At 56.4% G+C, this 27,316-nt stretch overlaps 14 protein-coding genes across 14 annotated transcripts; 8 read left to right on the forward strand and 6 right to left on the reverse strand.

Moving 5' to 3' along the window:
* Positions 1–233: 233 nt before the first annotated feature.
* On the forward strand, positions 234–2,198 carry BDY17DRAFT_315178 (uncharacterized protein; the record flags this gene model as incomplete). Its single annotated transcript, XM_033735891.1, has 1 exon — positions 234–2,198. One exon carries the CDS (start codon positions 234–236, stop codon positions 2,196–2,198), a length of 1,965 nt encoding a protein of 654 aa, XP_033592866.1.
* BDY17DRAFT_291223 (uncharacterized protein) lies at positions 2,153–3,285 on the reverse strand. The gene is made up of 3 exons (XM_033732632.1): positions 3,122–3,285; positions 2,847–3,056; positions 2,153–2,787 (listed from the first exon to the last, which is right to left on the reverse strand). Exons 1-3 carry the CDS (start codon positions 3,126–3,128, stop codon positions 2,231–2,233), a joined length of 774 nt encoding a protein of 257 aa, XP_033592867.1. The 5' UTR covers positions 3,129–3,285; the 3' UTR covers positions 2,153–2,230.
* Position 3,286: 1 nt separating this feature from the next.
* Positions 3,287–5,323, forward strand: BDY17DRAFT_291224 (uncharacterized protein). Its single transcript, XM_033732633.1, has one exon. It carries the CDS (start codon positions 3,438–3,440, stop codon positions 5,004–5,006), a length of 1,569 nt encoding a protein of 522 aa, XP_033592868.1. The 5' UTR covers positions 3,287–3,437; the 3' UTR covers positions 5,007–5,323.
* A 513-nt stretch (positions 5,324–5,836) lies between these two features.
* On the forward strand, positions 5,837–7,812 carry BDY17DRAFT_74628 (uncharacterized protein). Its single transcript, XM_033738678.1, has 2 exons — positions 5,837–6,372; positions 6,425–7,812. Exons 1-2 carry the CDS (start codon positions 6,074–6,076, stop codon positions 7,494–7,496), a joined length of 1,371 nt encoding a protein of 456 aa, XP_033592869.1. The 5' UTR covers positions 5,837–6,073; the 3' UTR covers positions 7,497–7,812.
* BDY17DRAFT_246469 (STAG domain-containing protein) lies at positions 7,606–11,130 on the reverse strand (the record flags this gene model as incomplete). The annotated part of the gene is made up of 2 exons (XM_033730727.1): positions 7,606–10,512; positions 10,627–11,130. 2 exons carry the CDS (start codon positions 11,128–11,130, stop codon positions 7,606–7,608), a joined length of 3,411 nt encoding a protein of 1,136 aa, XP_033592870.1.
* Positions 11,131–11,435: 305 nt separating this feature from the next.
* On the forward strand, positions 11,436–12,596 carry BDY17DRAFT_291227 (UreD urease accessory protein-domain-containing protein). Its single transcript, XM_033732634.1, has one exon. It carries the CDS (start codon positions 11,542–11,544, stop codon positions 12,550–12,552), a length of 1,011 nt encoding a protein of 336 aa, XP_033592871.1. The 5' UTR covers positions 11,436–11,541; the 3' UTR covers positions 12,553–12,596.
* Positions 12,597–12,814: 218 nt separating this feature from the next.
* BDY17DRAFT_74706 (uncharacterized protein) lies at positions 12,815–14,469 on the reverse strand. The gene has a single exon (XM_033738679.1). It carries the CDS (start codon positions 14,290–14,292, stop codon positions 13,078–13,080), a length of 1,215 nt encoding a protein of 404 aa, XP_033592872.1. The 5' UTR covers positions 14,293–14,469; the 3' UTR covers positions 12,815–13,077.
* On the reverse strand, positions 14,431–15,965 carry BDY17DRAFT_246123 (uncharacterized protein; the record flags this gene model as incomplete). Its single annotated transcript, XM_033730700.1, has 4 exons — positions 14,431–14,730; positions 14,881–15,491; positions 15,576–15,712; positions 15,775–15,965. The coding sequence occupies 4 exons, from the start codon at positions 15,963–15,965 to the stop codon at positions 14,431–14,433; spliced, it is 1,239 nt and encodes a 412-aa protein (XP_033592873.1).
* Positions 15,966–16,031: 66 nt separating this feature from the next.
* On the reverse strand, positions 16,032–19,143 carry BDY17DRAFT_276115 (uncharacterized protein). Its single transcript, XM_033731992.1, has 2 exons — positions 16,627–19,143; positions 16,032–16,571 (listed from the first exon to the last, which is right to left on the reverse strand). Exons 1-2 carry the CDS (start codon positions 19,079–19,081, stop codon positions 16,210–16,212), a joined length of 2,817 nt encoding a protein of 938 aa, XP_033592874.1. The 5' UTR covers positions 19,082–19,143; the 3' UTR covers positions 16,032–16,209.
* Positions 19,144–19,448: 305 nt separating this feature from the next.
* On the forward strand, positions 19,449–20,305 carry BDY17DRAFT_321115 (Snf7-domain-containing protein; the record flags this gene model as incomplete). Its single annotated transcript, XM_033736559.1, has 4 exons — positions 19,449–19,454; positions 19,514–19,789; positions 19,853–20,110; positions 20,177–20,305. 4 exons carry the CDS (start codon positions 19,449–19,451, stop codon positions 20,303–20,305), a joined length of 669 nt encoding a protein of 222 aa, XP_033592875.1.
* Positions 20,306–20,681: 376 nt separating this feature from the next.
* Positions 20,682–21,864, forward strand: BDY17DRAFT_246545 (alcohol dehydrogenase; the record flags this gene model as incomplete). The annotated part of the gene is made up of 2 exons (XM_033730733.1): positions 20,682–21,542; positions 21,598–21,864. The coding sequence occupies 2 exons, from the start codon at positions 20,682–20,684 to the stop codon at positions 21,862–21,864; spliced, it is 1,128 nt and encodes a 375-aa protein (XP_033592876.1).
* A 335-nt stretch (positions 21,865–22,199) lies between these two features.
* On the reverse strand, positions 22,200–23,095 carry BDY17DRAFT_245330 (ABC transporter domain-containing protein; the record flags this gene model as incomplete). The annotated part of the gene is made up of 2 exons (XM_033730619.1): positions 22,200–22,915; positions 22,969–23,095. 2 exons carry the CDS (start codon positions 23,093–23,095, stop codon positions 22,200–22,202), a joined length of 843 nt encoding a protein of 280 aa, XP_033592877.1.
* A 210-nt stretch (positions 23,096–23,305) lies between these two features.
* On the forward strand, positions 23,306–24,734 carry BDY17DRAFT_246163 (IPP transferase-domain-containing protein; the record flags this gene model as incomplete). The annotated part of the gene is made up of 2 exons (XM_033730706.1): positions 23,306–23,413; positions 23,466–24,734. The coding sequence occupies 2 exons, from the start codon at positions 23,306–23,308 to the stop codon at positions 24,732–24,734; spliced, it is 1,377 nt and encodes a 458-aa protein (XP_033592878.1).
* Positions 24,735–25,498: 764 nt separating this feature from the next.
* BDY17DRAFT_245309 (PQ loop repeat-domain-containing protein) lies at positions 25,499–26,767 on the forward strand (the record flags this gene model as incomplete). The annotated part of the gene is made up of 2 exons (XM_033730617.1): positions 25,499–25,911; positions 26,008–26,767. 2 exons carry the CDS (start codon positions 25,499–25,501, stop codon positions 26,765–26,767), a joined length of 1,173 nt encoding a protein of 390 aa, XP_033592879.1.
* Between the last annotated feature and the right edge of the window lie 549 nt (positions 26,768–27,316).

A 27,316-nucleotide genomic window follows, 5' to 3' on the forward strand; every position in this document is an offset into this window, starting at 1 on the left:
AATCCACCCCTAGGCAATCGGACAAACAAATTGACTCACCACAGATGGAAACAACTCAAGAACTAGTGTATGCAAGCAATGCGAGGAAGGACCCACCCTGGCGCTCCGTCAGCACTTCTCAGTGCAACCACGCTGAGCAATGAACCGCTCATTACCATCACCGGAACTTGGGAGTCGCATTGAAAGCGAGACGCAGTGAAGGCCGCCTTCATACACCAGCACAATCAATTACAATGGCGCTCCCACATCCCTTCATCGACCTCGACAAGGCTTACAACTCTCCCATCGACACATTCGTCAACATCATCGGCGTCGTCGTCGACCTCATGGCCCCAACCCAGGCCTCGAGCGGGCAACACCTGATGACTTTCAAGCTTCTCGATCCGCATCTACGAGACTCCGCCTTATCAAAACGAGGCCTCCCGGCACGTTGGTTTTGCAAAGAAGCCGGCCACCTGCCCAAAGTCCGGCAGGTGGGAGACGTAGTGCTAATCCGGAACATTAAAATGACCTCGTGGAGTCAGCAGCCTTTAGCCCTGTCGAACTACCAGACCGAAGTCACCGTCTTCCCGGCCGCGTCCATCCCCTCGCCCAATTTCGAAATCGCATACCAGGGCCGGCAGCGTGTTGAGACGCTGGGGATCCCACAGCACCTGAAGAAGTTGACGCTGCAGGAGCAGACGTACGTGATTCAGCTCAAGCATGATATGAGGGACACTTTGCAGTCGTGGACCATCAAACCTGGCTTTGATGACGCTCCGACTCGTCCCCCAATCAACGTTCCAACGGCGCCTACAGCCATGCGAAAGCGACCGGGAGAAGAGCCGACAGCGCCACCCGAACCCAAGCGATCTCGACTGGGTCCCAAATATAAGCTCATCCATGATCTTCGATATCCCATGTGGGCAGACTTGTTAGTCCAGGTGGTCAAGAAATTCGCAAACAACTTTGGTTCCTGCGAACTCTATGTCACCGACTACACAGAAAACAAGGAGATGTTCTACTACGACACGCCGGAAGAGGAGAAGAAGTACAAAGACGACCGCGACGGCGATCCGTACGACTACCTGACCTCTGGCCACGGCAAGAAACGAGCCTGGCCGGGACCATACGGCTGGCTCGTGCTGAAGATGAACGTCAAGGATCCGCACGCGCAGTACGCCAATCGCGAAGTGGAGGAAGGTGACTTTGTATTATTGCGGAACGTCAAAACGAATGCCAAGAATCGCTTGGAAGGCGACATGTGGCCGGACTACCTGAACCCCGAGAAGCTGCAAATTGCGAAAGTGAAGGAGCTTCAAGTGCCGGAAGTGCAGGAGCTGCTGGAGAGGAAGGAAAAGTACTGGACGAAGCGCAGGCGGAAGTTTCCGGGCGAGGGCGGTGAAGAGGCGCAGCCTGAGAAGAAGAAACTCACAAAGTCGGAGAGGAAGAAGTTGAAGAAGGAGGAAAAGGAAAAGGTCCAGCTGAGGAAGCAAGGAGTCAAGGGCGCTGGTGCTGTTGTCGACAACGAGGCCCAAAGCGATGCACTAACCGGCTCGAAGAAAGCCGACATCAACCCGCACATCCGATGCATCCACGACTCCGTCCCAGTCAGCTCAATCCGAGACGTGCTCGACCCGACAAATGCAATGCACAAGAACACCACACCAGCAGGCCGGGAATACGTTCTCCCCTTCATAAACGTTAAATACCGAGCGCGCGTGCGAGTGGTGGACTTCGAACCCAAGCGCCTCGAAGATTTCGTCCATCAAGGCCAACCTGCTCGCCGTGAGGATGACGGCGAAGACGAGGCAGTGATGGACTGGGAGTCCTCCGCTCGCTGGGAATGGGGCTTCTCCCTACAGCTGGAAGACGCGTCGCGCACGAAGGAGTCCGACGGGGATGCGAGCAATAGACTGTGGGTGAATGTGCGGCATCAAGACGCGCAGTACTTGTTTGGAAACGATGTTGGCGACCCCGAAGACCTGCGGGACGATGCGCATTTGCTGGCTCAAGTGCGCGAGAAGCTGTGCATTCTGTGGGGCAATTTGGAGGAAGCGAGGGTGAGTGGTGAAGAAGAGGTATCCAATCGGCCGTTTGAATGCTGCATTGCCGAGTACGGGGTGCAGGTGGACGAGAAGGGTTCTGGAACCGGGGGGGAAGAAGGATCCTTTGGGTTCAAGAGGATGTACAAGATGTTCGGCGTGACCATTCTATAACTAGCATCGGCATCCCAAACCATCCAGTACTCTCAAAACTGCTGCCTCTCCTGCTGCATCTCCGCCACCGCCTTGCGATTCTCATCCCGCACCACCTCCTTCACCTCCCTCTCCCACTCCGTCAACTCCTTCCCCTCCCCATTCACCCTCACCGCCTCCTTCTCCCCATTCTTCTTCTCCACAACCACAACATCCCCCGGCGTCACATCAGGATACACAGGCCTCGCATTCGCCAGTCGCTGACTACTCCACCGCACCGGCGCCCCCACCCTTGCGCCCACAATACAACACAACGTCGCGAACCAATGCCACAGCAACACAATCGTCGTGCCCAATCCCCAAGGCAGGAAAAAGCGGACGAACTGGTCGACTTGGTAGAGGTCGTTTTGCGAGCGGATGTAGTATTTGTGGGGCGTCAGGGCGGTGGAGACGGGTTTGGGCCGCTGCTGCGGCGGGAGGTGCAGGTTTGGGCCGCGCTCGAGTTGCAGGACTGTGGTGAGGGTGACGGGGGCGGAGTAGAAGGGGATGAGGAAGATGCGGAAGGTTTGCGAGATGTTGATGTAGAGGGTGAGGTGGTGCTCGTCGTAGGCTGTGCGTCGCCCTTGTGGTTAGTGATGTTGAGTACAGGAGTGTTGTGGACGGGCGTACCTATGGAGTTGACGGTGAGGTCAATGTGCGGACTCAGGATTTTGTACCATTGGAAGATGCTGAGGAGGACGGCGCGGTTGTGGTGGACGGAGCAGAAGGGGTGGAAGAAGGAGGCTTGCGGGACGAAATATTGCTCGAGCGCCTGCTGTTGCGTCCGCGGGGAGCCGGTGGTGAGTTTGAGGATGACTTCGCTGATTTCTGCTACGGGGTCTGCATGTCGGCGCTTGGGTTAGCGGCGTGTGCTTGGGCCATATACTGATGAGCGCAATACTAACCGTCCATTGTTGCGGTGTTTGGAGTCGAGTGTCACAGCTATTGATGTAGTGGCGAAGCGTGTATGGGTTGAGGAAGATGTTGAAGCTCTTCGATCATCGGAGGTGTGGCTGGCTTTCACATGCCATTCAACATCCCTGCACGCGCCATGACGTCGCCGCTGTCATCCGAACATTTTCCACTGCAGGAGCTCAACGCACGGGTCGCCATCACCTTGACATCAGCTTTATGTCCTACACTCCTGAAGCTTTTCCCAGACCGATGCTCGGATAATCATCAACACTCGCCATCTACAAAGTCCAGAGTGCCGCCTCCGCCATGGCAACCACCTCCCTCCACCACACCCTCCGCCAAGTCATCAACACCCCCCTGGAATTCCTCTACCAACTCCTCCAATACTTCCTCTCGTGGCTCCTCTCCCCGACACCCCCACCACCCAATGCCCACCTCGGCCGCCCCAAGATCGCCATCATCGGCGCCGGGCTAACCGGCGTCTCCTCCGCCTCCCACTGCGTCGGCCATGGCTTCGACGTCACCATCTTCGAAGCCGGCGACCGCGACAGCCTCGGCGGCATCTGGGCGCGCGTGAACAACACCTCCGGCCTGCAGATCCACTCGCTCATGTACCGCTTTCACCCTAGCGTGACGTGGAGCCGCGGCTACCCGGATCGCGAGCAGATCGTTGGTCAGATCACGGAGCTGTGGAAGAGGTACGGTTTGGAGGAGAAGACTGTTTTCGACACCAAGGTCGACAAGGTGTACAAGGATGCGCAGGACCGGTGGATTGTCAACAATGAGTCTTATGGGAGATTCGATGGGATCCTGGCGTGCGTGGGTACTTGTGGTGATGCTAAGATGCCGCATCTCAAGGGCCAGGAAGATTTTAAGGGACAAATCTTCCACTCTTCTGAATTGGATGGGAAGGACGCCAAGGGAAAGAAGATTCTTATCATTGGTGGTGGTGCATCGGCTGTTGAAGCGCTGGAGTTTGCTGCGCATGCGGGTGCGGAGAAGTCGTACATTCTCTCGCGCAGCGAGAAGTGGATCATCCCGCGGAACTTTGTCGTCGACATCCTTCTCTCCCTCAACATCTTCGGCTCCGAGACCATCTTCTCGTGGATCCCCGAAGGCCTGCTCCGCCTCTTCTTCTACCGCGACCTCGCCGACCTCTCCCCTCCAAAGGGCAGCAGCACCGGCCTCTTCACCGAAACGCCGATGGTCAACAGCGACGTCTTCAACCAAATCCGCTCCGGACACGCCGAGTGGCTGCGCGGCGACATCAAGCGCTTCTCCAGCAACGGCAAAGGCATCCTCTTCAACCACCGCTCGCAAGGCGTGCCCAAAGACGGTCCCGGGCGCGAAGAGCTAATCGAAGGCGACATGGTAATCCTCGCCACCGGCTACGAACGCCCCACCCTCTCCTTCCTCCCGCCGGAGTGCTTTGAGAAGAAATACGAACCCCCCAATTGGTACCTGCAAGTCTTCCCGCCGCAGCACATGGACATCTGCGCCAACAACTGCACGTATGTCAGCGCCATTGGGACCGTGGGCAACTACCACATCGGCATCTACACGCGCTTTCTGCTCATGTTCCTCGTCGACCCGCTGACGCAGCCCACGGAGCGTCTGATGAAGCTGTGGATCGACTTCACGCGCTGGGTGAAGAAGCGGGCGCCTGCGGGTGCTTTTGAGTTCTTCACTTACGCCGAGCTGCTGTATTGGTTCTGCTTTGTCATCCTCATCAACCCTTTCCGCTGGAAGTGGGCGTTGTTTGTGATGTGTGGGATTGGGGTTGCGTTGCCCAAGCAGATTGTCATGCAGGAGGATCGTGTGCGGGCTGAGTTGGGCATTAATGGGTCGTGGAGGGAGAAGAATTTGAAGGATTAGGCATGTGGTAGACAAATGGGTTTGAACGGGCGAGGGCGGAGATGCATAGACGATACACATAGATATGGACTCTTGCACCTTTCTTGTAGAGAGAGAATGGGAGAAGGCTGAGGTCAGGAGCACGTGACTGAAGGCAGGCCGACCCTGCGCACTTCTCAGTCCGGCATCCATCGTCAGGCATTGGTGCTGCTGCCTGTGCTGACTGTGTCAACGACGACGACACGCTTACCCCGTCTCCACCAGCCTTGTCATAGGGCTCTTTTCTATCTATAATGCTCTCTCCATGTCTGACTTTTGCCACCGCCGTTCTAGCCAGCGCCTGGGGCCATTTCGAACCAGCCGACCATCAAGCCGCAGCGGGGGCGCAATATCGTGGCAACGCAGAAACACGAGCCGCCGATGTTCGGCGCGCGCCCTCGCCAAGCCCTCTCTCCGCGGCCTTTGCAAAAGCGCGAACGCTTCCCCCATGGCGGACTGATCCCACGTTTCTCCCCCTCGCCAAGACCACGCCGACCTGCCGAATGCGTGGTTAGATCCCCCGATGTCACTCGCCCGCCGCCCGGTGCGGGCGTTGCGACTGCTGCGATAGGCATCTACGGCCGAAATGTCTCGCCGCGCTGACCAATGGCGCGCCTCCCAATCGGCACACACTACCGCGTCCCTTCAGCGATTCATCGAGGGCCGACGAATAGTGCGGCGGGCAGCAGCCAAATCTCGCTACCCTGCCGTCTACACGACTCAATCACCCGTCTTCGCTGCTGGTAGGTCTTTCTTGTTTTTTCTTCCCACTGCGGTCTTTGCTTGTCTTTTGTTCTTTGTGCGACTGTCGCTCTTTCCGTTTCCTCTCAACGCCCGGGAAAGCCAAGCTGCTTGTCAATGGCGCCTCCACGATAGTCCAGAATGTCCAGCGTCGTCCGCCAAGAGCTTGCATACGATTAATGCGACGGAAAGCAGCCACGGCACCTCGATTTCCTGCGCAGTAGAAGTAGAACGAGAATCAACGACTGGCCGTCTGTCGATTGCTGCATTGCAAATTCGCTGCACAAACCCGTCCGACAACATCGACCATGACCAACATGAAATCTTTCCAGCTCGCCCATGAAACGCCGATGATTGACGATGAAATTGCCCTGCGCGATTCGCAGACAGCCGATTCGCCATTGCGAACCTGGCTTCAATTCATCTCCTACATCACGTCCGGACGACAAAGGATTAACTACACATATCACGAAGCACCCACCGACGACAGCCTTGGCGAGGATTGGAAAGCCTTGTCGCAACGGTCAAGACGCCCATATAGATCGAAATGGGTATCCAGGATAAGAAAAGTGCTCTGGTCGTCGTCCATTATTGCTCTTTGCTTCTTGTATGCACCACTTTCTCCCCGGTCTCCGCTTCCTCCTCGCTGACAACAGCAGTGGCCTCTTACATATCACCCTAGCTCTTCTTGGCAGAAGACGGCTCTTCTTCGACAGCGCATCCTACGCTGCTAACCTTCCGCAATGGCGAAAGCCGGCGAGCATCGATCCCGCCCTGTTGGAGTATCCCACAGACGCAACCCGAGATATACAGCCCATCCCATGCATGTCCCACAATGATGAATGGCGAAGCGTACCTCTCTTCGAAGCTCTTCACTACGGCTGCACAGGTGTCGAGGCGGACGTATGGCAAGTCGACGGCGAGGACGAGCTCTTCGTCGGCCACAGCCAGACGGCCCTCACACGCAATCGCACCTTCCGGAGCCTCTACCTCAACCCGCTCGAGGAGCTGCTAGACAGCATGAACCCCGACACCGGCCCCTCCGACCCTTCCCGCCACGGCGTCTTTGACGTCGATCCCGAGCAGACGCTAGTCCTCCTCGTCGACTTCAAAACCGACGGCGAAGCCCTCTTCCCCCTCGTATCCTCACAACTAGAAACTCTCCGCCGCAAAAACTACCTCACCTACTGGGACGGCTTCGCGATGCACTCGCGCGCCATCACCGTTGTAGGCACAGGCAATGCGCCTTTCAACCTCATAATCGCCAACCAAACCTACCGCGACATTTTCTTCGACGCCCCGCTCGACCTCCTCTGGGAACCAGAAGAAGGAGATGCAACCTCCACCCCACCCCTTCCTCACCACCCCTCCCTCTTCGGCGGAAGCGGCCAAGGCAACACCGGCATCGAACACATCACCTCCCCCGCCGACTTCAACGCCACAAACTCCTACTACGCCTCCCTCTCCTTCACCTCCAGCATCGGCTTCCCGTGGACCGGCCGCCTAACCGCTTCCCAACTCGCCCTCATCCGCGGCCAGATTCGCGGGGCGAAGCGCCGAGGCTTGAAAGCGAGGTACTGGTCTACGCCCGACTGGCCGACGTCGCTGCGGAATTACATTTGGGAGACGGTGATGCTGGAGGGGGCGGAGGTGCTGAATGTGGATGATTTGCGGAGTGCGGCGGCGTTGGATTGGAGGGAGGGGGTGGGGCATTACTTGTTGGATGCGTGATTGTACTGCACGATGGATTGGAATTTGTGGACGAGATACCCCCCTGACGACGATAGAATCAGAGACGACAAAAATTATTACACGATCTGCCCATGATAATGCCCCCTCATCAATCCTCCTCGCGCACGCTCTCCACCTCCTCACCCCCACCCACCACATCCTCCTCCTCCTCCTCCTCGTCATCCTCAATCTCATCATCAACCTCATCCTCAGCAACAATAGCATTACTCTTGAACCTCCCCTTGCCCTTCGCCTGCCCCACCCCCGCACCAGCACCAACCTTCTCCTTAGCTTTCCCCCTCGCCGCTTTCCCCTTCCCCTTCCCCTCCTTCCCCAAATCCAAATAACTCCCCACCAACTCCTTGAAATTCGGCCCCAGCCGCGCCCGATTCCGCTGCAAGCGCCGCTTCATCCGGCCCCTGTCATCAACGCCCGCGTGAACGGCGTAGATCATCTTGCCCGCGAGTTCGCACAGCGTCTTCTCCGCCAGCACGGTTTTGCGCAACTTGTTCTCGCGCCGGAGCTGCGAGGCTTGCGTCTGCGCAGCTTCGTCTTCGTCGGAGGGTGAGGAGTCGGACATGGGCTCGTCGTCGTCGTCGTCCAGCGGGTCGGCGTGGACGTCTTCTTCGTCGTCATTGGCATCTGCTGCTTTCTCGGCGGGCGCGGATTCGAGTTTTTTGTTTGCTAGCGTGGCGAAGGACTTCTCTACTGCGGTGAAGACGCGCAGGATAGATGTGACGGCCGCCTCGTCCAGACTCATTACCAGCGCCTCCCAATCGTCGCGCATCCCAGGCCGGAGTTTGATCGTTTTCAGCAGGACGGCAGACGCGTGCAGTTCCAGCATATCCTGTGCCAAGCTCGCGCACACACTCTCGCCGCCGGCGCGCGCCTGCAGCACGGCTTCGATGTTGTGCACAAAAGTGTCGCGGCGGGTGGCGAGGGCTTCGAGTTCGTCGTAGGGGATGTCGGACGCGGAGGCCGAGGCGGCGTTTTGCATGATGAGTTGCAGTTTCCATTGCAGGTAGCGCAAGGCGGCGTCGGCGGCGCGGGACGCGATTTGGTCTTCGAGGTGGCTGTCTTCGGGGGAGATGGAGGGGATGTTGGGCGAGGGTTGGGCGCGCTGGATTAGAGCGATGATGTAGTCGATTGCGCCTTGGTAGTCGGTGTTGGAGGGGTTGTTGTTGTCTGCGATACTGCTGTCTTCTAGCGCGGCGATGGGGTTTGAGACTTGGGCGAGACGAGTGATGCGGAGCAGGTTGTTGCTGATGGCCACCAGCTGCTCGGTTTCGGAAGCCCCGCGGACGGTAATTGCGTCGGGGTGGATGAGCTCGGCGAGATTGTTGATCACGTCTTCCCACAGCATGCCGAGCTTCTCTTCCGTTACATCGTCGAGTGCCCCGTACGATTTGGCGTGTAGGATGGCCTCGCTGGCGGGACCAAGCACTTCATCCGTGCCGTGCGACATGAATTGCTTCCGAATGTCGTCCAACAACGCAGCATGCGCCGTGGAATCCTGCCGCAGGTCTCTCATAGACGGCAGGTTGAGTGCGCGCTGAATCCGCAATACCGCGGCGGCAGTGCTCGGGGCATCGCCGAACTTCTTCAGAAGCTTGGGGATGACGAGGGCGAGGTGTCGTGCGGCGTCTTCTTGCTCTTCGCTCAGCTCCTCCTTCTGCTTCTTGGTGAGCTTCCCCTTTGTCGCGCTCTCGGCTAGGTCAATGATAGCGTGCTTGACGCTGGCGCTGACAAGCTCCAACAGGATCACTTCTTCCCGCTCTTTCAGCGCGCTCTCCTGCTTCAGCTGAGACAGAGGATCACTCGCCACGCCATTCGTACGGCTTGCCGAGTGATCGTAGAGCAAGTAACCACACAAGCCCTGCCAGTCCTGAAGTGCGTCTACATTGTCGTAAAGAGCGTCCGCCGCAAGCGTGAATCTCGACTCTGCATTCGCAGCAGCATGAAGAGTCAGTCCGCCGTCTCGGCCACGCTCGACATGATTGGGCACATCGTCTTCCACATCGTACTCTACCATCATCTCTGCAAGCGACTTGAACATCAGCCATTGCAGTCTCGGAGTATCGAAATTGCTCTCGTCGGGTTCGGGCAGAGACTCTTCGAGACTTTCCACCCCGCCGAGGTCGTCCGTCTTGGAGTTGTAGAGATCCTTGACGTTCTCGGCGAAGAAGGCAGCAACGGCTTTGCGTACGCGGGAATCCGAGTCGTAGATGAGACGGCCGACAGCATCGATGTCGTCCGGCTCCAGAAGGCCACTCTCGCGAATGTCGTACAATAATTCAATTCCAGAAGCACGTACACTCGATTCAGCGTCGGATGTTGCAATTTCGACAATGCGAGAGCGGAAACGTTCTGTGAATGTCCCGAGTCCAGTGATCTTGTCTTTGTCTTTGTACAGCCGGTGTAGCTGCTTGACCACTTCGCCTCTCGTAGCTGCGACGGTATCGCTCAGCACCCAGCCAAGGTAGCGCAGGTGTCCGCTATCGAGGAAGTACTCTGGAAGTGCCATGATCCAGTCCACAAGAGCGACCGCACAATCGCGTCGAATGGCTGGATCGACATCACGGTATCGATGGATGAAGACCGTGTCGAACCAGTCTTTCAGCTGCTCCTGGATATACTCCTGCGCTTGTGTGGCCTCCTTCACTCTGGCATCAATATCCCGCACGCGAGCCTTGTTATGATTCTTCTTGTTGCGTTCGTTGGTCGCTTGTCGCTGCCCATCTGCTGCAGCTTTCCCTCTCCCAGCAGAGATTTCGGCCAGAGCAGTGATGATATTGAGCGAGGCGACTGTAGCCGTATGTCTGAATGCACGGTTCCCCGCCGAGGACATGGTGGAGAACCAAACCTCTAGGTTGTCGATGATCAACGGCTCGTCATACAGCTTGCCGCTCGCAGCGACGGCCTTCAGCAACGCGTTTGAGAAGCCGGAGAAGCTCTCCTTGAAGATGGTGCCGGCTTTGCCTTTCGCGATGAGGGGGTACTCTGTTGGGGCTGTTGCCTGGAATTCGTCCTGGAGGTCCGTAAGACGATTGGTGCAGCCGTCGGGATCTTCGATGTCGTGGTCTGTGACTGCGCCATCACATCCGGCGCACTTGAGGACAAAGGTCACGACACTGGCCAGAGCGCGCGACTCATGCTCCTCGAAGGTCTTGAGCCACTCTGCGGCGATTTCTTCGAGTGTGGCCCCGCTCGCGAAGACCTCGCTGTATAGGCCGCCGGCTTCCTCCGCATCTTGCGTATTGACCGCCTTGCCTCTCTTTGCCGCTCGTTTCCTCGCGCCAGCCGGAGCAGGTCGCATGGCCAGTGTCGTGCCGTTCACCTTGGCCTTCTTCTGTGCCGGCTTCTTGGGGGCGGAAGCCTTCGCGTTCCGTGCCCTTTTGCGTTGTTCGCGAACCTCCTCTTCATCTGGTTCGCCCTCTTCTGATGATTGGTCTTCGTCCGACACGTCGTCATCCGTCATTTGTGCATCGCCTTGAGCATCTGTATGATCGCCGCGCTTTCTTTTACCGATGCTTGTTGGGCTCGACCCGGTAGTTTCAACTGGCTTTCGAACACGTCCTGACGCGCGACGAGGGGGATTGGAGGCTTCGCCCACGGCGGACAAAGATGTGGCCATGGTGTGTGATAGCTAGGCGTGTAGCCGCGCCGGGTATGAGGTGAGAATGCGCGTGGCGCGTTATGTGAGCATGCGGTCCAGACTGTGTAGTGGAATCGATGTCACAGCCTGTCGGTCGTGTGTCTTGCGTGAATCAAGATCGTTCAGTGAATGGTGAAGAAGGTGTGTCGCACAATGTTTGGTAGATTGGACCCCTCCGCTCGAGGAACGCGAAACGCGCCGCCGCACAGTCGCGCCGCGCACGGACCACCATTATGCAATCAGTGAGACAATCTCCAATCTTACCTAATCTTGACCGACCTCATCCGATGCCAGCAACATGATAAAGAATCGCCGAGGGCACTCAAGGCGAGGGCAGATCAGATAGAAACACCATGTTACTCCGATAACGACACTTGAACCTGGACAGCAATGTCCTCCACCTTCGCCTCTCCACCATCGACTCCCGGCAATGGAATTATCCACCTCGCTCTCCTGCCTCCCAACACACCCCGGCTCAAGACGGTCAAATACCAATACCCTCTCAAACTCATCTCTCCTGGTCCGCTACGAACAGCCGATGAGCCCTACCACTCAGTTCACACAGTATACCTTTTAACCTACGGCGGCGGATTGGTAGCCGGCGACACCATCGATCTGCACATCATCCTCGAGCAAGCAACGAGACTAGTCTTACTGACTCAAGGGAGTACGAAACTGTTCAAATCGCCTAGTCGAGACATCATCAGCAAGCAAAATACCGTCGTCGATCTCGCCCTGGGCTCGGCGCTCTGCTTTCTTCCCGATCCCATCCAGCCTTTTGAGAAGGCGTGCTTCGAGCAACGGCAAATCTACAATCTCGCCGTAGATGAGGATGCGGAGGGAGTGAGCGGAACCGGCAGTCTGTGCGTCTTGGACTGGGTGTGCAATGGTCGGCCTGCGAACGGGGAGAACTGGTCGTTCTTGCGGTATGGCAGCAAGAATGAAATCTATCTTTGCCCTGTGAATGGGAAGCGAAGATTGCTGCTTCGTGACAGCCTACTTCTCGATGATGAGGGCGCGGACGGCAGTGTTGTAACTCGAATGGATGGGCTGGGTGTTTACGGCACGCTGATCCTCTACGGCAGCGTCTTCCGAAGTCTTGGGCAATTCTTTATGGACGAGTTCAGCGTGATGCCGCGCATTGGTGGGAGGAAGTGGGACAGCGGCAGTGAAGATGGAGAGGAAGACGTTGATGAAGCTGCTATGAAACGAGCGGTTCGGCAAAGGCAAGAGCTCGCTGACGGCCTGCTCTGGTCTGTTGCTTCTGTGCGGGGGTGTGTTGTTGTTAAGTTCGGTGCGAAGGAGGTGGAAGGCGGGCGGAAATGGCTTAGAACCATGCTTATAGATGAAGGGAGTGTTTGGAGAGAGCTTGGAGAGCGGGCACTGCTTTGTTTGCGGTGATAGTATTTCCCTACCATCCACCATTCTATGAAAGGTCGAACAGTAAGACCGTTTCCTATGCCATCGTGATTGAGTTGTGGAGTCTGAGGTGTGATAGGCAGACCCGGCCACCCAGCGTATATCTTACGCTGGTCCAACTTTCCGCCTTAGCAGCACCTTTAAAGCTAACGTTCGACTGCCTCAAGTCGCCTGCCCTGATGCTCGTATCCTGATTGCAGCCATCGTGCTCTTGTGGCGGAAACGAGGAGACAAGCAGCACCACGGGGTAGATCAAGCTCCTTGTCTCATTCTCGTGTTCAAACGAGACAAGGTCGATAGCACCTCACGCGGAATCGAAGAATACATGGTGTAGACATGGGCGAATGCAGTGGTGAACTCCGTCCTGCTCATCTCTCCGCGACGAACCGCATTCTTGATCGCTTGTCGTGTTGCGCCTAGAGTCGTGGTGATAGTGGTCTCCGCAGCTTCCAGATCGAAACAAGGAACGAGTAGCTCACACATTCCGTACTTCTTTAGCGCGCCAGGTCAGACGATGCGGAAGGTCAGAAAGCAAGCTACTGGCGTCTCGGAGAACACGGAAGTGATTGCATGGAGGGTCTCATCAGGCGTCATGCCCAAGACAACATATTTGCTGCCAAGCTCAGTGCGATAAACCCCGAAGTCGATGATGACAGACCCGGGGTGCGAAGCTGAGTTACGCAGCGCATCGTTAACCCATTTCTTCAATGCTCTTGCCGACGCTGCATCGTGATGACGCTGCAGCTTCCAGGCGGCTTGCTTCTCCTCGTAAGTGTCTGTCCGCATACCCGCAAAAGGGGAAACTCCCAGGTCGAAATGCAGGACATGATTCCCGAGTTCGCGACTTCGGTACCCCTTGCTCTCGGCATAGACTTGTTTGCAGGTCATGAGCAGCGCATAAGTAGCAGATGCTGTTACCACTGTAGTATAACGATTGACGATGGTTGTCATCGATGGCTGGTCGAATCGGTTACGTATCATCCACTCAACTTCATCGTTTTGGTGTACCGTAAGTTCGGATGTGTAAGATGCGCAGCTAATAGGAACGTCCTGTTGAACTGTCGTGCGAGCCGATACATGGATGTCGCCGGTGGAAAGAACGAGCTTGTAGATGTTGTTCCGGAGTTCGGGTGGTAACAGATTGAGTGGAGAGTCGTCCATGGTGATGAGTGTGTTCCAGGCCCTGACGATCGGAAGGCAGTGCCGACGGACGGGCGGGTTGTCGGCTGCCTCTGTCAAGAGCAGTGGAAGGAGATGTAGGGTGAGTTCGTGAGAGTGGGTCGTGAGAGAGATGCAAGAAAAGAGACAAGAGATTCGTCCGGCGGCGGAAGAAAGATGTTGAGTGGGTAAGAGTGAGTGAGTGAGGGTGAGGGTGTGTCGGAGAGGATGTGTCGGATAGGGTGGGTTGGAGAGGGTGAGTTGGAGAGAGTGGATTAGAGAGGGTGAGTGAGTGAGGCTGAGCAAGTGAGGATGGGTGGGCGAGTGCGAGTGAGTGATCGAGTGAGCGTGATCGAGTGAGGTTGAGTGAATGAGCAGAATGAACCAGATCCTCTGCAGTGAAAGAATGGATGAGAGAGTCCAAAGACCACCAGAGCGTAAACCACCGTATGTTCGAGTGAACCGTGTTCGCTGAGTAGCCGCAACCATAGTGATGAAATCTCGGGGGACAATGAAGCGGACTGTTATTGTGAGAGGCTCCAGGGTATCAAACGCTGTTTTCATTGCCCAGGTGGTATATACCTTAGTTGCCAGCGGCGAGTACGCATCTCTCAGTTCGCAGGACTGTCCTCTCGGCCAGAGTGACCCCTCAGGAGATGACGAAGGTGAAGTAGGATCCGTTGTCCTGCGCGTTTCACATCTTCACCCTGCAGCTTCCATCTCCTCGGTTTCCCCCATGTCTGCACCACCAGCAGCGTCTTCGTCGTTATCATTCCAATCGGAGGCCCTTGGATCCGCTGTATGGTCACTGCCCAAAGCCCCATACCAACGCCGGTCGATCGAGTTGACAATCTCATCTCTCGCAGCCGGTAACATAGCGTGATACCCAGGATTCGCCTTCCTCGAAAACATCGACGTATGCGCCTGGACTTCATCACCCACAGCCTCATTCACAGAGCGGATCCAGTGCCCTTTACTCTTCGAAGAATCGCGAGCAAATTCCTCCACCTCCGCACCATGATCCATCTCACCGTCAAGCGGCGAGGACTTTGCCGAAGCCTTCTGAGATTTCGCAGGCGGCGGAGCGGCACGAGGATGCGGAGCGTCTCGCTTGGAGCCCGTGGGAGCATTGCCCGCTGCTTTCGGCACAACGCAGAACGTCCTGTCCTTATCCAGCAGCGCACCGGCATACTTTGTGTGAGTCGAGCGTTTATCCCCCAGAGCGGTGTAGAAGTTGACAAAGCCCACGTGGTGCGATTGAGTGAGCTGCACCACCCTCTCCACTCGCTTCTGCAGTTCGGCGCCTCGCGCGAGCGTGTTGACGAATTCGAGATGGCTTCCCGCCCATGAGAAGCCTTTGCTAATCTGGTCACGGCTGAGATACGCTGCGCCAGCGGCACCGGCCAGAGCAGCGGCCGCGCCTCCGAAAGCGGCGTATTTGCCCCATTTGTTCCATGATCCACTGCTTGCGTTTGCGGGCGCCGGAAGCCCTCTGCTCGCTGCGTCGGGGATTGGGGTTGTGTTTTTGGGGGAGTTCCAGCCGAAGAAGGAACTGGCGGAGTCGAATGCCTTGTACGCGGACGAGGCGTGGTTGAGTTGCTCCTCGGCACCGTACGCGAGCACGCCCGGACTTATACCAAGGTATGGTGTGTCGAATGATATCACGGCCGAAATGTGAGGGAAGAAGAGAGCGGTAGAGTTCGCAGGCGGAGCAGAAGATGCTCGATCTTCCTCTTCTGTAGGAGGGGCGAGATTTGTTGGTCCTCTCCCACTCGATGCCGAGGATTGGGTTGTGTAATTCGTCGTGTCGTTCGCCTGAGCTGGAGCAGGTTGAAGCACCTCTTCACTAGCAATACTCAACAATGCCTCCGCAGCCACAATCCCGCCCATAGAATGTCCGCATAGGACGACATGCACCGACGGATCGACGGTGGGCGAAGGAGTCCGATTAGCGACCTCGAGATCAATAACTTTGTTTTGCAACCTGTCCCGTCCATCTCGTCAGCCTTCACAAAGCCTGCCTCAACGTATCCCGCTCCAACCTACCACTCTTTGAACCGCCCCACACACTCTTTCAACTCCCCCCTCGTTTCATACCGCGGATACTGCACGCTCAGGACATCGAGATTGGGAAGGCTGTGCGCAAGCAGCGCTCGCAGATCGGAGGGGAAGTTTTCGAAGGTGGAATCCGTGCCCTTGAAGCCGTGGATGAAACAGAGAAGCAGTGTCTTCTTCATGGTGTCATAACGAGTGGTGATAATGGCGCCGAGGCGCAAGGATAAGCCAATTTTCACATGCTGATGCGCCGTAGAAAGGTGCAATCTGACGTGGAGTTGGATGCGAAGTTCGTAAGAAATGACATAATCAGGCGAAACACGTGACCGTTGCATTCAATCGCTTTCATGAGTAGGGATTATTTCATACGGTAGTAGATAATGAAGTGGTATCCTCAATCGCTGCAGAGCAAGACAAAACTCCCGTTCACATGTCATATGCCGCCGCAACACCAGGCGCTGGCCCTTCGAGATCCACGCGCTCCACTCTATTGCGGATGTCCGCCGCCTCGCGCACGAGGTTTCCAAAATACTTTCGCGCAACCGCGCTCTCGTCCTGCACTCGCACGGTCTCTCTGCGTTGCTCCTGCAGCTTCTCCACGTTCCGCTGCAGGCCTTCGCGTAGTTTATCTGCAGGGTACTTCAGAGCGCGACGGACTTCGGTGGAGACGCGAACGGCGTTGGTGTGGGTGTAGTCGAGTTGGCTGAGTTGAGTGGAGAGTTTGGTGGCTAGACGGCGAGGCAGAGTGTGCGGGATTTGGGTCAGAGTGTAGGAGATGCCTAGAGCCACTGTACAACGCATTAGCAAGACCAATCACGATTGACGATCAGACGCAGCACTCACCAGCAACCACAATACCCGGCAAGACCAGCCGTCTGAGATTTTGAGTACCAACCACCTTGGTGGCAGTGAGCACCCCATCCAGCCATCCAACACCGCCGATCATCCTCGCTCCGAGAGTTCCAGCAACGGTGACGGCCAGGCTCGTGCTGGCCACCTTCTCCTGACGCTCGCCAAGGATGTTCCCAAGGCTCATGTCAAAGAAGTCCCACACCTCGGTGTCCACCTCCACCGATCTCGCCAATGCATCTCTGCGCGACTTGAACATCTTCTCGCTCCGGAAGGTCAGCTCGGTGTACTGATCGCCCAGATGCAGGATGCCGAGCGATTTGATGCCGTTGACGCCCTGGACAGTCTTTTCTCTCGCCCGTTCTTCGCACCAGCGCACAGTCTCAGCGATCTGAGCGAGCATGGCTGATTTCAGGTCGTCCGCATAGTTGTACGCCTGGAACAGGCCCGGATAGGGAACTCCAAGGTCCGCTTCGCCGACACGGGCAATGGAGGAATTGAGCGTGTCTCGGGTCAAAGTGTAGACCTCCTGAGATGTGTGCTCAATATCGCCGGCCACATGCTCGTCAGCTTCGGTCCGTGCTTTCTTCGAGTCTTCGAAAGCAGGCTCCAGTTTCCGCAGCTCCTCAGTCACACGATCGAGTTCGTTCTGAGCGACTTCCTTATTTACACCCGCGAGGGTGTTGAGGTCTCCGAGGACGTTCATGAGGTACGTTTTAGCTGGCGCCAACTTGGACCTGGAGCGTTTCTCCAGCACGAAGCGTCGTAAAGAAGCCTCGAGTTCGTTGAAGTCGTCTTGCGCCTCCTTCGCCTTACCCTTGCCTTTGCCGGGTGGGGGAGAGCCAGGTTCGCCATGCTTGCCGGATGGGTCTTGATTCTCATCCTCTCCATCTTTGTCGGGATCTTCGTGTGCGCCATCGAAGTAGCTACCGGCCCCGCCACTCCCGCCAGGGCCAGTACCCGGCCCGCCCGGAGGACCTACCGGAATGGCGTTACTCGAAACGAAGTGCACCAGTTCACTCGATTCCTTGAATGTAGCCGGCGACAAGTGTGCAACCTGTCTCAAGATCATTTCCTGGCATCTTCGCTTGTCTCGAATACCATCAAAGCCATTCACCACCATGAACATGTACGCCTTCTCCCGAGCGGCATTGAAGATGAACTCTTTCGCACTCAGCGTGAAGTGATTTGCGGCGCTGACCACGAAGACGACCACATCAATCTCTTCTTGTCGAGCGAAAATGGCAGTCGTCTTGAGGCTGTCATTGTTGAGACCCGGGGCATCGATGAGCGCAATATCGACTACTCCATTGTTCAGGAGGCTCTGATCGACCGGTCGGTTGTCTTGAATGTAGATCTTGCATTGGCCGTACCTATCCGAGTCCGTGACGATATCTTCGAGTTGTTTGAGGGCATAGACATGGTAGGTGCTTTCATCATTCCGGTTGTAGTCTGATCCGTGCGGGATGGCATGTACTTCTTCCACGCCTCCATTCTCTCTGGCGTCGAGGACTTCGCAGAAGATGCTGGTGAGGGGTTGTTGGTCTTCTGGTAACACCTTCCGGCGAAGAAGCGCGTTACAGAATGTAGACTTTCCTGCATTCAGGTCGCCAGTTACCAAGACCTTGCTGGAGGTGTCTTCGATGCGGTCACGGAGGGAGAAGAGATGGCGAATGCTGGTGTTGATTTGGTTGTCGAGGAGCGAGGCGACCGAATGTTTTTCGAGCGAATGTACAATCTCGGACTGCGGGAGCCCGTCCATCTTCAGCTCAATTTTCAGGACGGAAAAGTCTTGCGCGAGTTGTGGTGTCACGAGACGAGGCTCATCGGCTGGTGCTCTACCACGAGCAATCTCGTCAGTGGTGTTTTCCCCTAGGGATGTCGTCGCCCGCTGCGGTGGTCCAGGTCGCGAAGGCGGTCGCATAGAGTCATGCGTGTGCTCTAGTGTTTTCGTGTGCACCAAGCCGGGCCGTACAGGAGCGCTCTTCTCTGGCGAAACTGGCCGCTTGACAGTCGGGTAATGCGCGGGCCACTTTGAATTCATCTCTTGCAACCTCTTCAGCGTCTCCACCGTCTGGTTGATTGCCCGGCCCAACGCCGTGCGGTTCTGGTTGTAGAAGAGCTGATGCACATGCGCGGCCAACGCTCTTCGCTCATGCTCGGAGTCTGCATTGCTCTCGCCGTGAAGCACGGGGGTGTGGGCAGGTGTGAAGCGATCCTGGGGTGGACCAGGGTGCCAGGCGTTTTCCGTAGGTTCTCCCATTATGCTTCCTCCATACCCACTGTCCTCGTCAAGGAGCGCTTGTAGTCTTTTGGCGCTCTCTGATGTTGACCCTGTGCCGACTGTCATGTACTGCGGTCGGCCTTGAGGGTGGTGAGAGCCGGACCCGGAAGCGTTGCTGGAACCAGCATTGCTGGGCCCACCACCGGAAGGGTCTGGGAAGCTCATCCTGGCGCGTGTTGTCCTGATCTCATTCTGGTGACTGTAGAGGGTTGTCTTCGCCACGCTCGGGTGAAAGCGTCAACAGTGCATGTCATCCGGCGATGCCAACCAGGAATTTAGGGTTTCGGGTAGATCCGTGTTATCGAACTTTATCTGAGCGGACCAGCCTTCGTGAGGCAGATGCCGTAAGTATTCCATATCAACTCTCGCGCGCTACATTCGACAACCGTGTGACAAATAGCTGGCGGCGAAAGACTCTTATATCACACCTACGCTCCACGGAGCATCTCTGTGTCTCTTCCTCAAGACGACGCATACACACCTGTCGTGCAATCGCTCCGATCTACCTTTCCGGCAGCCTGCCACCGCAACCATGAACGTGCGTCTCCATGAGTTCCTAAAGAAAGAGTACATCACTGAACAGCATGCCTCCCACAGCTCGTAGAATGGGCGTTCGGAAAGCGCATGACCCCCGCGGAACGACTGCGAAAACACCAGCGAGCACTAGAGAAGACGCAACGCGAGCTCGACCGCGAGCGCACCAAGCTCGAACAGCAAGAGAAGAAGCTCGTCGCGGACATCAAGAAGAATGCGAAGCAGGGGCAGATGGGAGCGGTGAAGGTGCAGGCGAAAGATTTGGTGCGCACGAGGCGGTACATCACCAAGTTCTACCAGATGCGCACACAGCTTCAGGCGATTAGTCTGAGGATACAGGTTGGTTTAGCGGGTTTCCCGCAGCTAGGATGGGCCTTGGGCTGACTGGAATGTCTGCGATAGACCGTGCGAAGCAACGAGCAGATGATGCAGAGTATGCGAGGCGCCACGCAGCTTCTGGGCAGCATGAACCGACAGATGAACCTCCCGGCCCTGCAGCGCATAGCGATGGAGTTTGAGAAAGAGAACGATATTATGGATCAGCGGCAGGAAATGATGGACGATGCTATTGACGATGTGACGGGCTTGGAGGACGAAGAGGAGGGCGAGGAGGTGGTCAATCAAGTGCTGGACGAGATTGGTGTCGATTTGAACCAGACGGTCAGTCTCCAACATCCAAATACGGAAAGCTGGTTGGGAGAGAAGGCGATGCTAACGATCGAACAGCTGGGAGAGACACCACAAGGCTTACAGACGAACGCTGTGGCCGAAGGCAAGGTCGCGCAAGCAATCGGTGGTGGAGCAGATCCTGGAGACGATGACCTACAGGCACGACTCAACAGCCTTCGGAGGTAGAATTGGCTGGGCCGGTTTTGCAGCAGCGAGCATGGCCCTCGGTGTATGGGTTCAAGCTTTTGCGCGTTCTTGCCTAGGAGTTGTTCATTTCAATATTGTTAAGAGCGTCGATTGGTGAAGTGGGGCACCCTCGCACCCAATCCGGGGAACCGCGGGGCTATTCGACGTATTTCCACGCAACCAGTTCCCGAGGTCACCTCACATCAGCCTCGCATTTCCGTGCAGACATGATGATAACCGATGTATTGAGCGAGGCAAGTTTATGTTTTGATAGATTTCTTCGCTCTCCTTCCCCGCTTCACTCTTTCAAAAACTTGTCATTCCCACTTTCCATTCCAAAAGTTCCCTTCGTACTACTCATTCGTTCCCCGCAACAATGGCTACCCAAACGCAGACCGTCACCCTCCCGGAGACGCAACAAGCCGTCCAAATCGTGGAGTTCAACAAACCCCACGAGCTCAGGACCATCCCCACTCCCTCCGTCTCCGACCTGCGCCCGCACGAGGTGCTCATCAAAATCGCCGCCTCGGGTCTCTGCCACAGCGACCTGGAATACCTCAAAGGCGGCTTCCCCCTCGATCTGCCCGTGACAGCATGCCACGAAGGCACAGGCACGGTGATTGCCTTTGGCTCCAACATGCATCGCTTTAAAGTGGGCGACCGTGTCGTCGCCGGCCAGACGTTCGGGTGCTGCGGCGATTGCGAGGACTGCAATGGCCCGGAGCATTCCAGGCATTACTGCCAGAATCGCGAGACGATGATGTGTGCTGGGGGCCGCAACGGCGCGTTCCAGGAGTACCTTGTTATCGACGGGAGGGAGGCGTCGAAGATCCCGGATGCGATGAGCTTCGCTACTGCGGCGCCGCTGGCTTGTGCGGGCATGACGGCTTGGAGGGCGGTGTTGAACGCCAAGTTGAAGTCCGGGCAGTGGATTGGCATCATGGGTAGTGGTGGCGGTCTGGGGCATTTGGCCATCCAGTTTGCGAAGAAGGTGCATGGATTGAAGGTTGTGGCGGTGGATGCGAGAGATGACGGACTGGCGTTGAGCAAGGAAATGGGAGCTGACGTCGTCCTGGACGCGCGAAAGGGAAAGGACGCCGTCGTCGAGGGGGCCAAGGCTGCGACTGGTAAGCAGGGCGGAGTGGACGCGACGATTGAGCTCTCCGGCCACCCCACCGCTGCCGAGACGGGAGCCGCGATCGTCAGGAACCACGGAAGATTCGTTCAGGTCGCAATCGTAAGTTTCCCCTCCCACATACCCTCCAACCAGCCCTAACATGAATGCTTCCAAGGTCGACCGCGTCTCGATTCCCGTCCTCGAATTCCTCTTCCGCGACATTCACGTCTCGGGATCGTTGATGGCGTCTCAGAAGGAAACGGAGGAGATGCTGCACGCGGTCGTGAAGCACAAGATCCACGTCGAGAACAACATTTTTGATGGACTCGCGGTGATCCCGAAGGTCGTGGAGATGCTCCAGAATGTGCAGTATCGAGGCAAGGCGGCCATTGTGGTGGATGAGAATGCCGTTGGCGTGAGGCCTGGGGATGGGAGGGTGTAGTTGGTCGCAGTGTTGATAAATTCGGTGTGTACACCGAGGATGTGAACATTCTTGTGAGACTTTTCCCGCGTTGTAGTTGATTATCGAAACGAGGTGAGGTTGGATTTACGTGATTCCATCAAGGTCGGCAGAAGTTTGGAATCGACCACTCCACTCGGTGATATGATTCTCGGCTGCAAGTAACCATGTACTTCAGGCTGTCTCTACCTATGTATGCAAGATCAACGGCCTGTCTTGTTGAACGCCATCGCTAAAGCAACGTAAAAGGGTCTATGTTGAGACGCGCGACAGCCTGTTGAACAGCTGCAGCTCACCACCTCACACACTCAAATCCCTCACTTCTTCGACTCAAAGCCATAGCCGCCCTTGACCTCTGTAAGATGCTGGTAGGCTCGTCCTTCAAAGCCATGCCCGTTCCTCGGCCCTCTTTCTTTCAAGTCCTCTTTCAGCCATTTCAACACCAACTGGCCGAGCCTACTATTCCCTTCCGCTCCGCCATCCGTCTCCGGAACTTCGAAGGAATCTATCTCGCCCCACTTCTTCACCTTGCCCAGAGACATATGGACAAGGTGACTCGGCCAGGCGGCCAAGTTGTCGAGGATATGCGTGGCGTAGACAATCGTGCAGTCGCGACTCTCCGTCTCCTGTTTCAGGAAGGCGAGAAAGTTGTGTCTGCTGAGCAGATCCAGATCCACAGTAATTTCGTCGAGGAGTAGAACCGTCCAAGGTCGCAGCAAGCCCATGCAGAGCTGGACACGGCGTCGCTCGCCGTCAGAGACAGCATGGAGATGCCAGGAGAGGTCCACATCGAGGATACGAACAAGCTCATCCCTTCGCTCAGGATAGTGGTCGCCTCCAACGGACTTCAGGAGCTCCGGGACGGCAATGTCGGATCGCACAATGGGATTCAGCACCCACTCCAGTCCGAGATACGTGACACCTTCCAAACCGGTGGTGAACGGATCGATGCCGGCGATGCTCACGGTGCCGCTCGGGGACATGCGCTTGCCGGAGAGGAGGCGCAGAAGGGTGGTCTTGCCCGCGCCATTTGCTCTTGTGGATTTAGCACTCCGTGTAATAGGGAGTGGGGAGGAGCTGACTTACCGCCAATTAACAGAGTGCGAGAACCACCCGGCAGATCAAGGTTGATGTTCTGCAGTCCCGTGGTGCCGTCTGGGAAGGCGAATGTGAGGTTCTTGACCTGAATGCTTGGTGCTTGCTTGGACCCCATATTCGCGAAAAATAAGCAATGCTATAACAAGACGTAGCAGAATGAGGGACGAAGGAAGCAATCAGAGTCGAGGCAGACGAAATATCATGACCCGCTCACTCCGTCCAGATTTGGCAGGTGGATCCGTGCCGGCAATTTCACACTTCACGCGCGGGCCTGGTCCGCACTTCTGCTACAATCCATCATCAAACTGCGCGATGTAGCATATCGATGTTGCGCATTCCGCGCCATCCCAGACTCTATTCCTACATGACCCAGAAACCGCCGGTCAGCCCTCTGATTACCATCATCGGCGCGACAGGGACTGGTAAATCGCAGGTGAATTCGATCTCATTCCTCGTAAAGAATTGCGTCTAACCACCGGGTATAGCTCGCCGTCTCTCTAGCGAAACGCTACAATGGCGAGATCATCAACGGCGATGCCATGCAGCTCTACGCTGGGTTGCCTGTCATTACCAATAAGATCACCACGGAGGAGCAGCAAGGCGTTCCTCATCATCTGCTCGGCTGTATAGGGCTGCACGAACAGACATGGGTGGTTGGGACATTCGTCAAGAAAGCGCTGGCGACCATCGATGAAATACGCTCGAGAGGAAAACTGCCTATCCTGGTCGGGGGAACGCATTACTATACCCAGAGTCTTCTATTCGAGGACCGACTCGCGGAAGAGGATGAAGGGGAGCAGCAGAGCAAGTTCGTACCCGACACGGCAGAGAAATGGCCGGTCTTGCAACAACCAACGCACTTGATCCTTGAGGAGCTGAAGAAAGTCGACCCAGTCATGGCGGAGCGCTGGCACCCAAATGATCGACGGAAGATACAGCGTAGCCTGGAGATCTACTTGCAGACGGGGAAGAAGGCATCTGAAATCTACGCCGAACAGCGATTGCGAAAGCAGGAAGAGGCTGACGCAACTCCGATCTCCACCACACGCTTTCCAACGTTGCTATTTTGGGTGCATGCCGATGCGGATGCCCTCCAGGCCCGATTGGATAAGCGCGTTGATACGATGCTACAACATGGTTTGCTGGAGGAAGTGGAAACACTCAACGACTTCCAAGCCAACGAGGTGGCGAATGGCAGATCTATAGATGAGACGCGAGGCATTTGGGTTTCCATCGGATACAAAGAGTTCAAGGCGTACTCGAAAGCTCGTCAGAATCCCGACATGGCCGCTGCGCAGCTGGAGAAGCTGCATGCTGAAGCGGTGGAAAGAACCAATATCGCCACAAGGCAATACGCCAAACGCCAACTCCGCTGGATTCGGATCAAGCTGGTGAATGCACTTGCGGATGCTCGGGTGAGCAACAACCTCTACCTTCTCGACGGCTCAGACGTGTCGTCGTTCAATCAAGCCGTGGTAGAGCCGGCTTGTGATTTGACGGCCCAGTATCTCCAAGGAAATCCTATGCCGGAACCGACTAGCATGTCTTCAACGGCGGAGACAATGTTGACGCCGAAACGGGGCTATGACTTGGCCGCCACTCCTGAGAAATGGACAAAGCGGCAGTGCGAGATCTGCGGCGTAACGTGTGTAACGGAGGAGCAGTGGGGGCTGCATGTGAAGAGCAAGGCTCATCGCAAGCTCATGTCCAAGAGAAAGGCAGAGCAGCAACGACAGAATGGGGAGCGATCTTGAAGTAGCTGATGCTAGTCCACCGGCTGTTCCTCCCTGATCATGAGACGAGTCCGTGTAGTCAGTGCTCGGAGCACGGGCAGTTACTTGCTGGGGTGTAAACGATCACGTGCCCCCATATTTCAGTCACATGTCCACCTCCAGCCCGCTTTCCAATTGGTGGCTTCGCCCCCGCGGCTTATCGTTACCTCACCTTATCTTCCAACCCAACCCACCTCCGCCCCATGCCCGCCAACGCGCGACGCGGCGCCGTTCCATTTTACGTATTCCCGGCCTACCTAGGTGAACAGCGCATGAAACGATGACATATTCGGGGAGGGCCAGCCATCCGGATCCGCCGAGTCCGCCCATTGCCTAGGCCGAAGTCGCGTAAACAGGTGTAGGCCTTCCTTACTCTTCTTGTTTCTGTCTATCTTCTCTTCTATCTCGCAATCAACTGTTCTTTGTTCTTTACATACCTGCGTCATACAGGGCGTGCTTGAGTACTTTGTGCTTTCTTTGGGGCTTTCCCATTCACCAGCTTCAGCATCTTGCCAGTTGGAAACTACTTGGACCTGCTTCTGTTCTACGCTGTGCCCACTGATTTGCGCAGGCACTGCACTGCTCGTTCGACCTGATCAAGTCCGGGGCCGAAACCTTGACACACACGAGAGGAGCACGCGGTGTCTTCAATGTCTCAGCCGTCCGACCACCCTTGCACCCTTCGAGATTAAGCATCTCTTTATCTATTACTTCCCGGTATCTCTCCATCAACCCACACCTCGACAATGAACACAACGTACTGGCCACCAGCATCCATCTTCCAGCCAGCCCTACCACCGCACTGCTCCCCAACAAACGATTTTTTTCTCCACGTGAGCTCAATCCTCCACGTCTGCATCCCGACTCCTCTCGCCTTCCTCTCCAATGCTCTTGGCATAGTCAGCATCTTCGGCTGGCTGTTCGCCCAACTACCCCAGATTTACAAGAACTGGAGCGTTTCTAGCACGTCTGGCCTATCGTTCTACTTCCTCCTCGAGTGGTGCTTGGGCGATGCTTGCAATTTATTAGGAGCCATTTTCACCCATCAGGCTTCGTGGCAGGTGGCGATTGGGTCATACTATGTGTTTGTCGATCTGTGCTTGGTCGGACAATGGCTGTGGTATGAGAAGTTGAGGCATGGCAACCGAATGAGAAAGGTGTGGCGGAGGGCCGACTCGGGGCCACCAGACAGCTGGACCGATCGAGGGATAGAAACGGTGCTTGTCAATCCCGGCACCGAGACGGCAACACCCAGTGGAAAGAGAAAGGAACCAACTACACCTCGCATCATCTTCCGCCAACCCACATTCCACCAAACCCACCACGCCGAGCACGAAAAAAACCACTCCTTCACAGCAAGTACACCAACCACAATCTACCGAGCGGGAGGCTCCTCATTCCCCACCCCCTCCCCACGAACCCTCCTCCTAATCGCCTGCCTAACCGCAATGGCTCAAGCATCCCCCCTCCACCAAACCGCCCCCCTCCACCCCTCACAATCCCCTCCCCCAACCCCCTCCGAAACAGCCGGCACAATCCTCGCCTGGACCTCCACAGCCCTCTATCTCGCCTCGCGCCTCCCGCAACTCCTCAAAAACTGGCGCCGCCAATCAACCGCCGGCCTAAGCCCACAACTCTTCGCCGCCGCCTTCAGCGGAAACCTCTTCTACTCCCTCGCTCTCCTTACGAATCCTCGCGCGTGGTACGATTTCAGACCTTACGGCGGGAACGGCTGGGTGGGGAGTGGCGGTAGTGAGCGCAAGCAGTGGATTGCCGCTGCGTTGCCTTTTTTCCTTGGGGCGGCGGGCGTGTTGGGGTTGGATGCTAGTGTGGGATTGCAGTTTGTTATGTATGGTGGGGAGGAGGGGGGACCTGTGGTTGTTGTTGAGGAGGGGAAAGTGAGGAGGTGGAGGAGGGTTAGTGGGTGGATGAGGGGGTGGATGCCGAGGGGGAGTGAGGATCTACGGGAGCAGAGGCCTTTGCTTGCGCAGGCAGGAGAGGCCTATGGCACATGATGACTTTTTGTGATGATACAGGATAGACTTGCATAGTCCTAACGACGAGACGCGCATTATCATCTTCACCATCCGAGCCTCGGTCAGTATTGCTGTTTCTGTCCCGATCGAGACGGAGTCGGTGTGCTCTACCACGTCCGCTCCATGAAATACCACGGATCCTGCCCTCCGTACCGCGGCCCAGGCACTTCAAAAGGCGGCTCAACAACATCGCGAAACACCTCAAACCCAACAACATCGTCAGTCCCAGCTCCAGCCGGTTTCGTCACCGTTCCCACTCCCTCATCTTCACTCTCCGTCTCAGAGTCGTCACCCAGCTCCCGCTCCTCCTTCTTGACAGCGACATGTTCATCTCTACCGCGATACTTTGCCAACGTAGCTGCAGAGACGGGTAGAAGCACGCCACACTCCCAATTCCTGCACACAACTTTGAAACCCTTCTTCGTCTTCTTGTCAAACGACACCTTGCCCCACGCAGATTCAGACATGTTCGCCGATCCGACGTATGCCCACGCAACATCTGCAGCCGCTCTATCAGACTCCTGCGTG

Source organism: Neohortaea acidophila, assembly GCF_010093505.1.
Source record: "Neohortaea acidophila strain CBS 113389 unplaced genomic scaffold BDY17scaffold_2, whole genome shotgun sequence".
Lineage (NCBI taxonomy): Eukaryota > Fungi > Ascomycota > Dothideomycetes > Mycosphaerellales > Teratosphaeriaceae > Neohortaea > Neohortaea acidophila.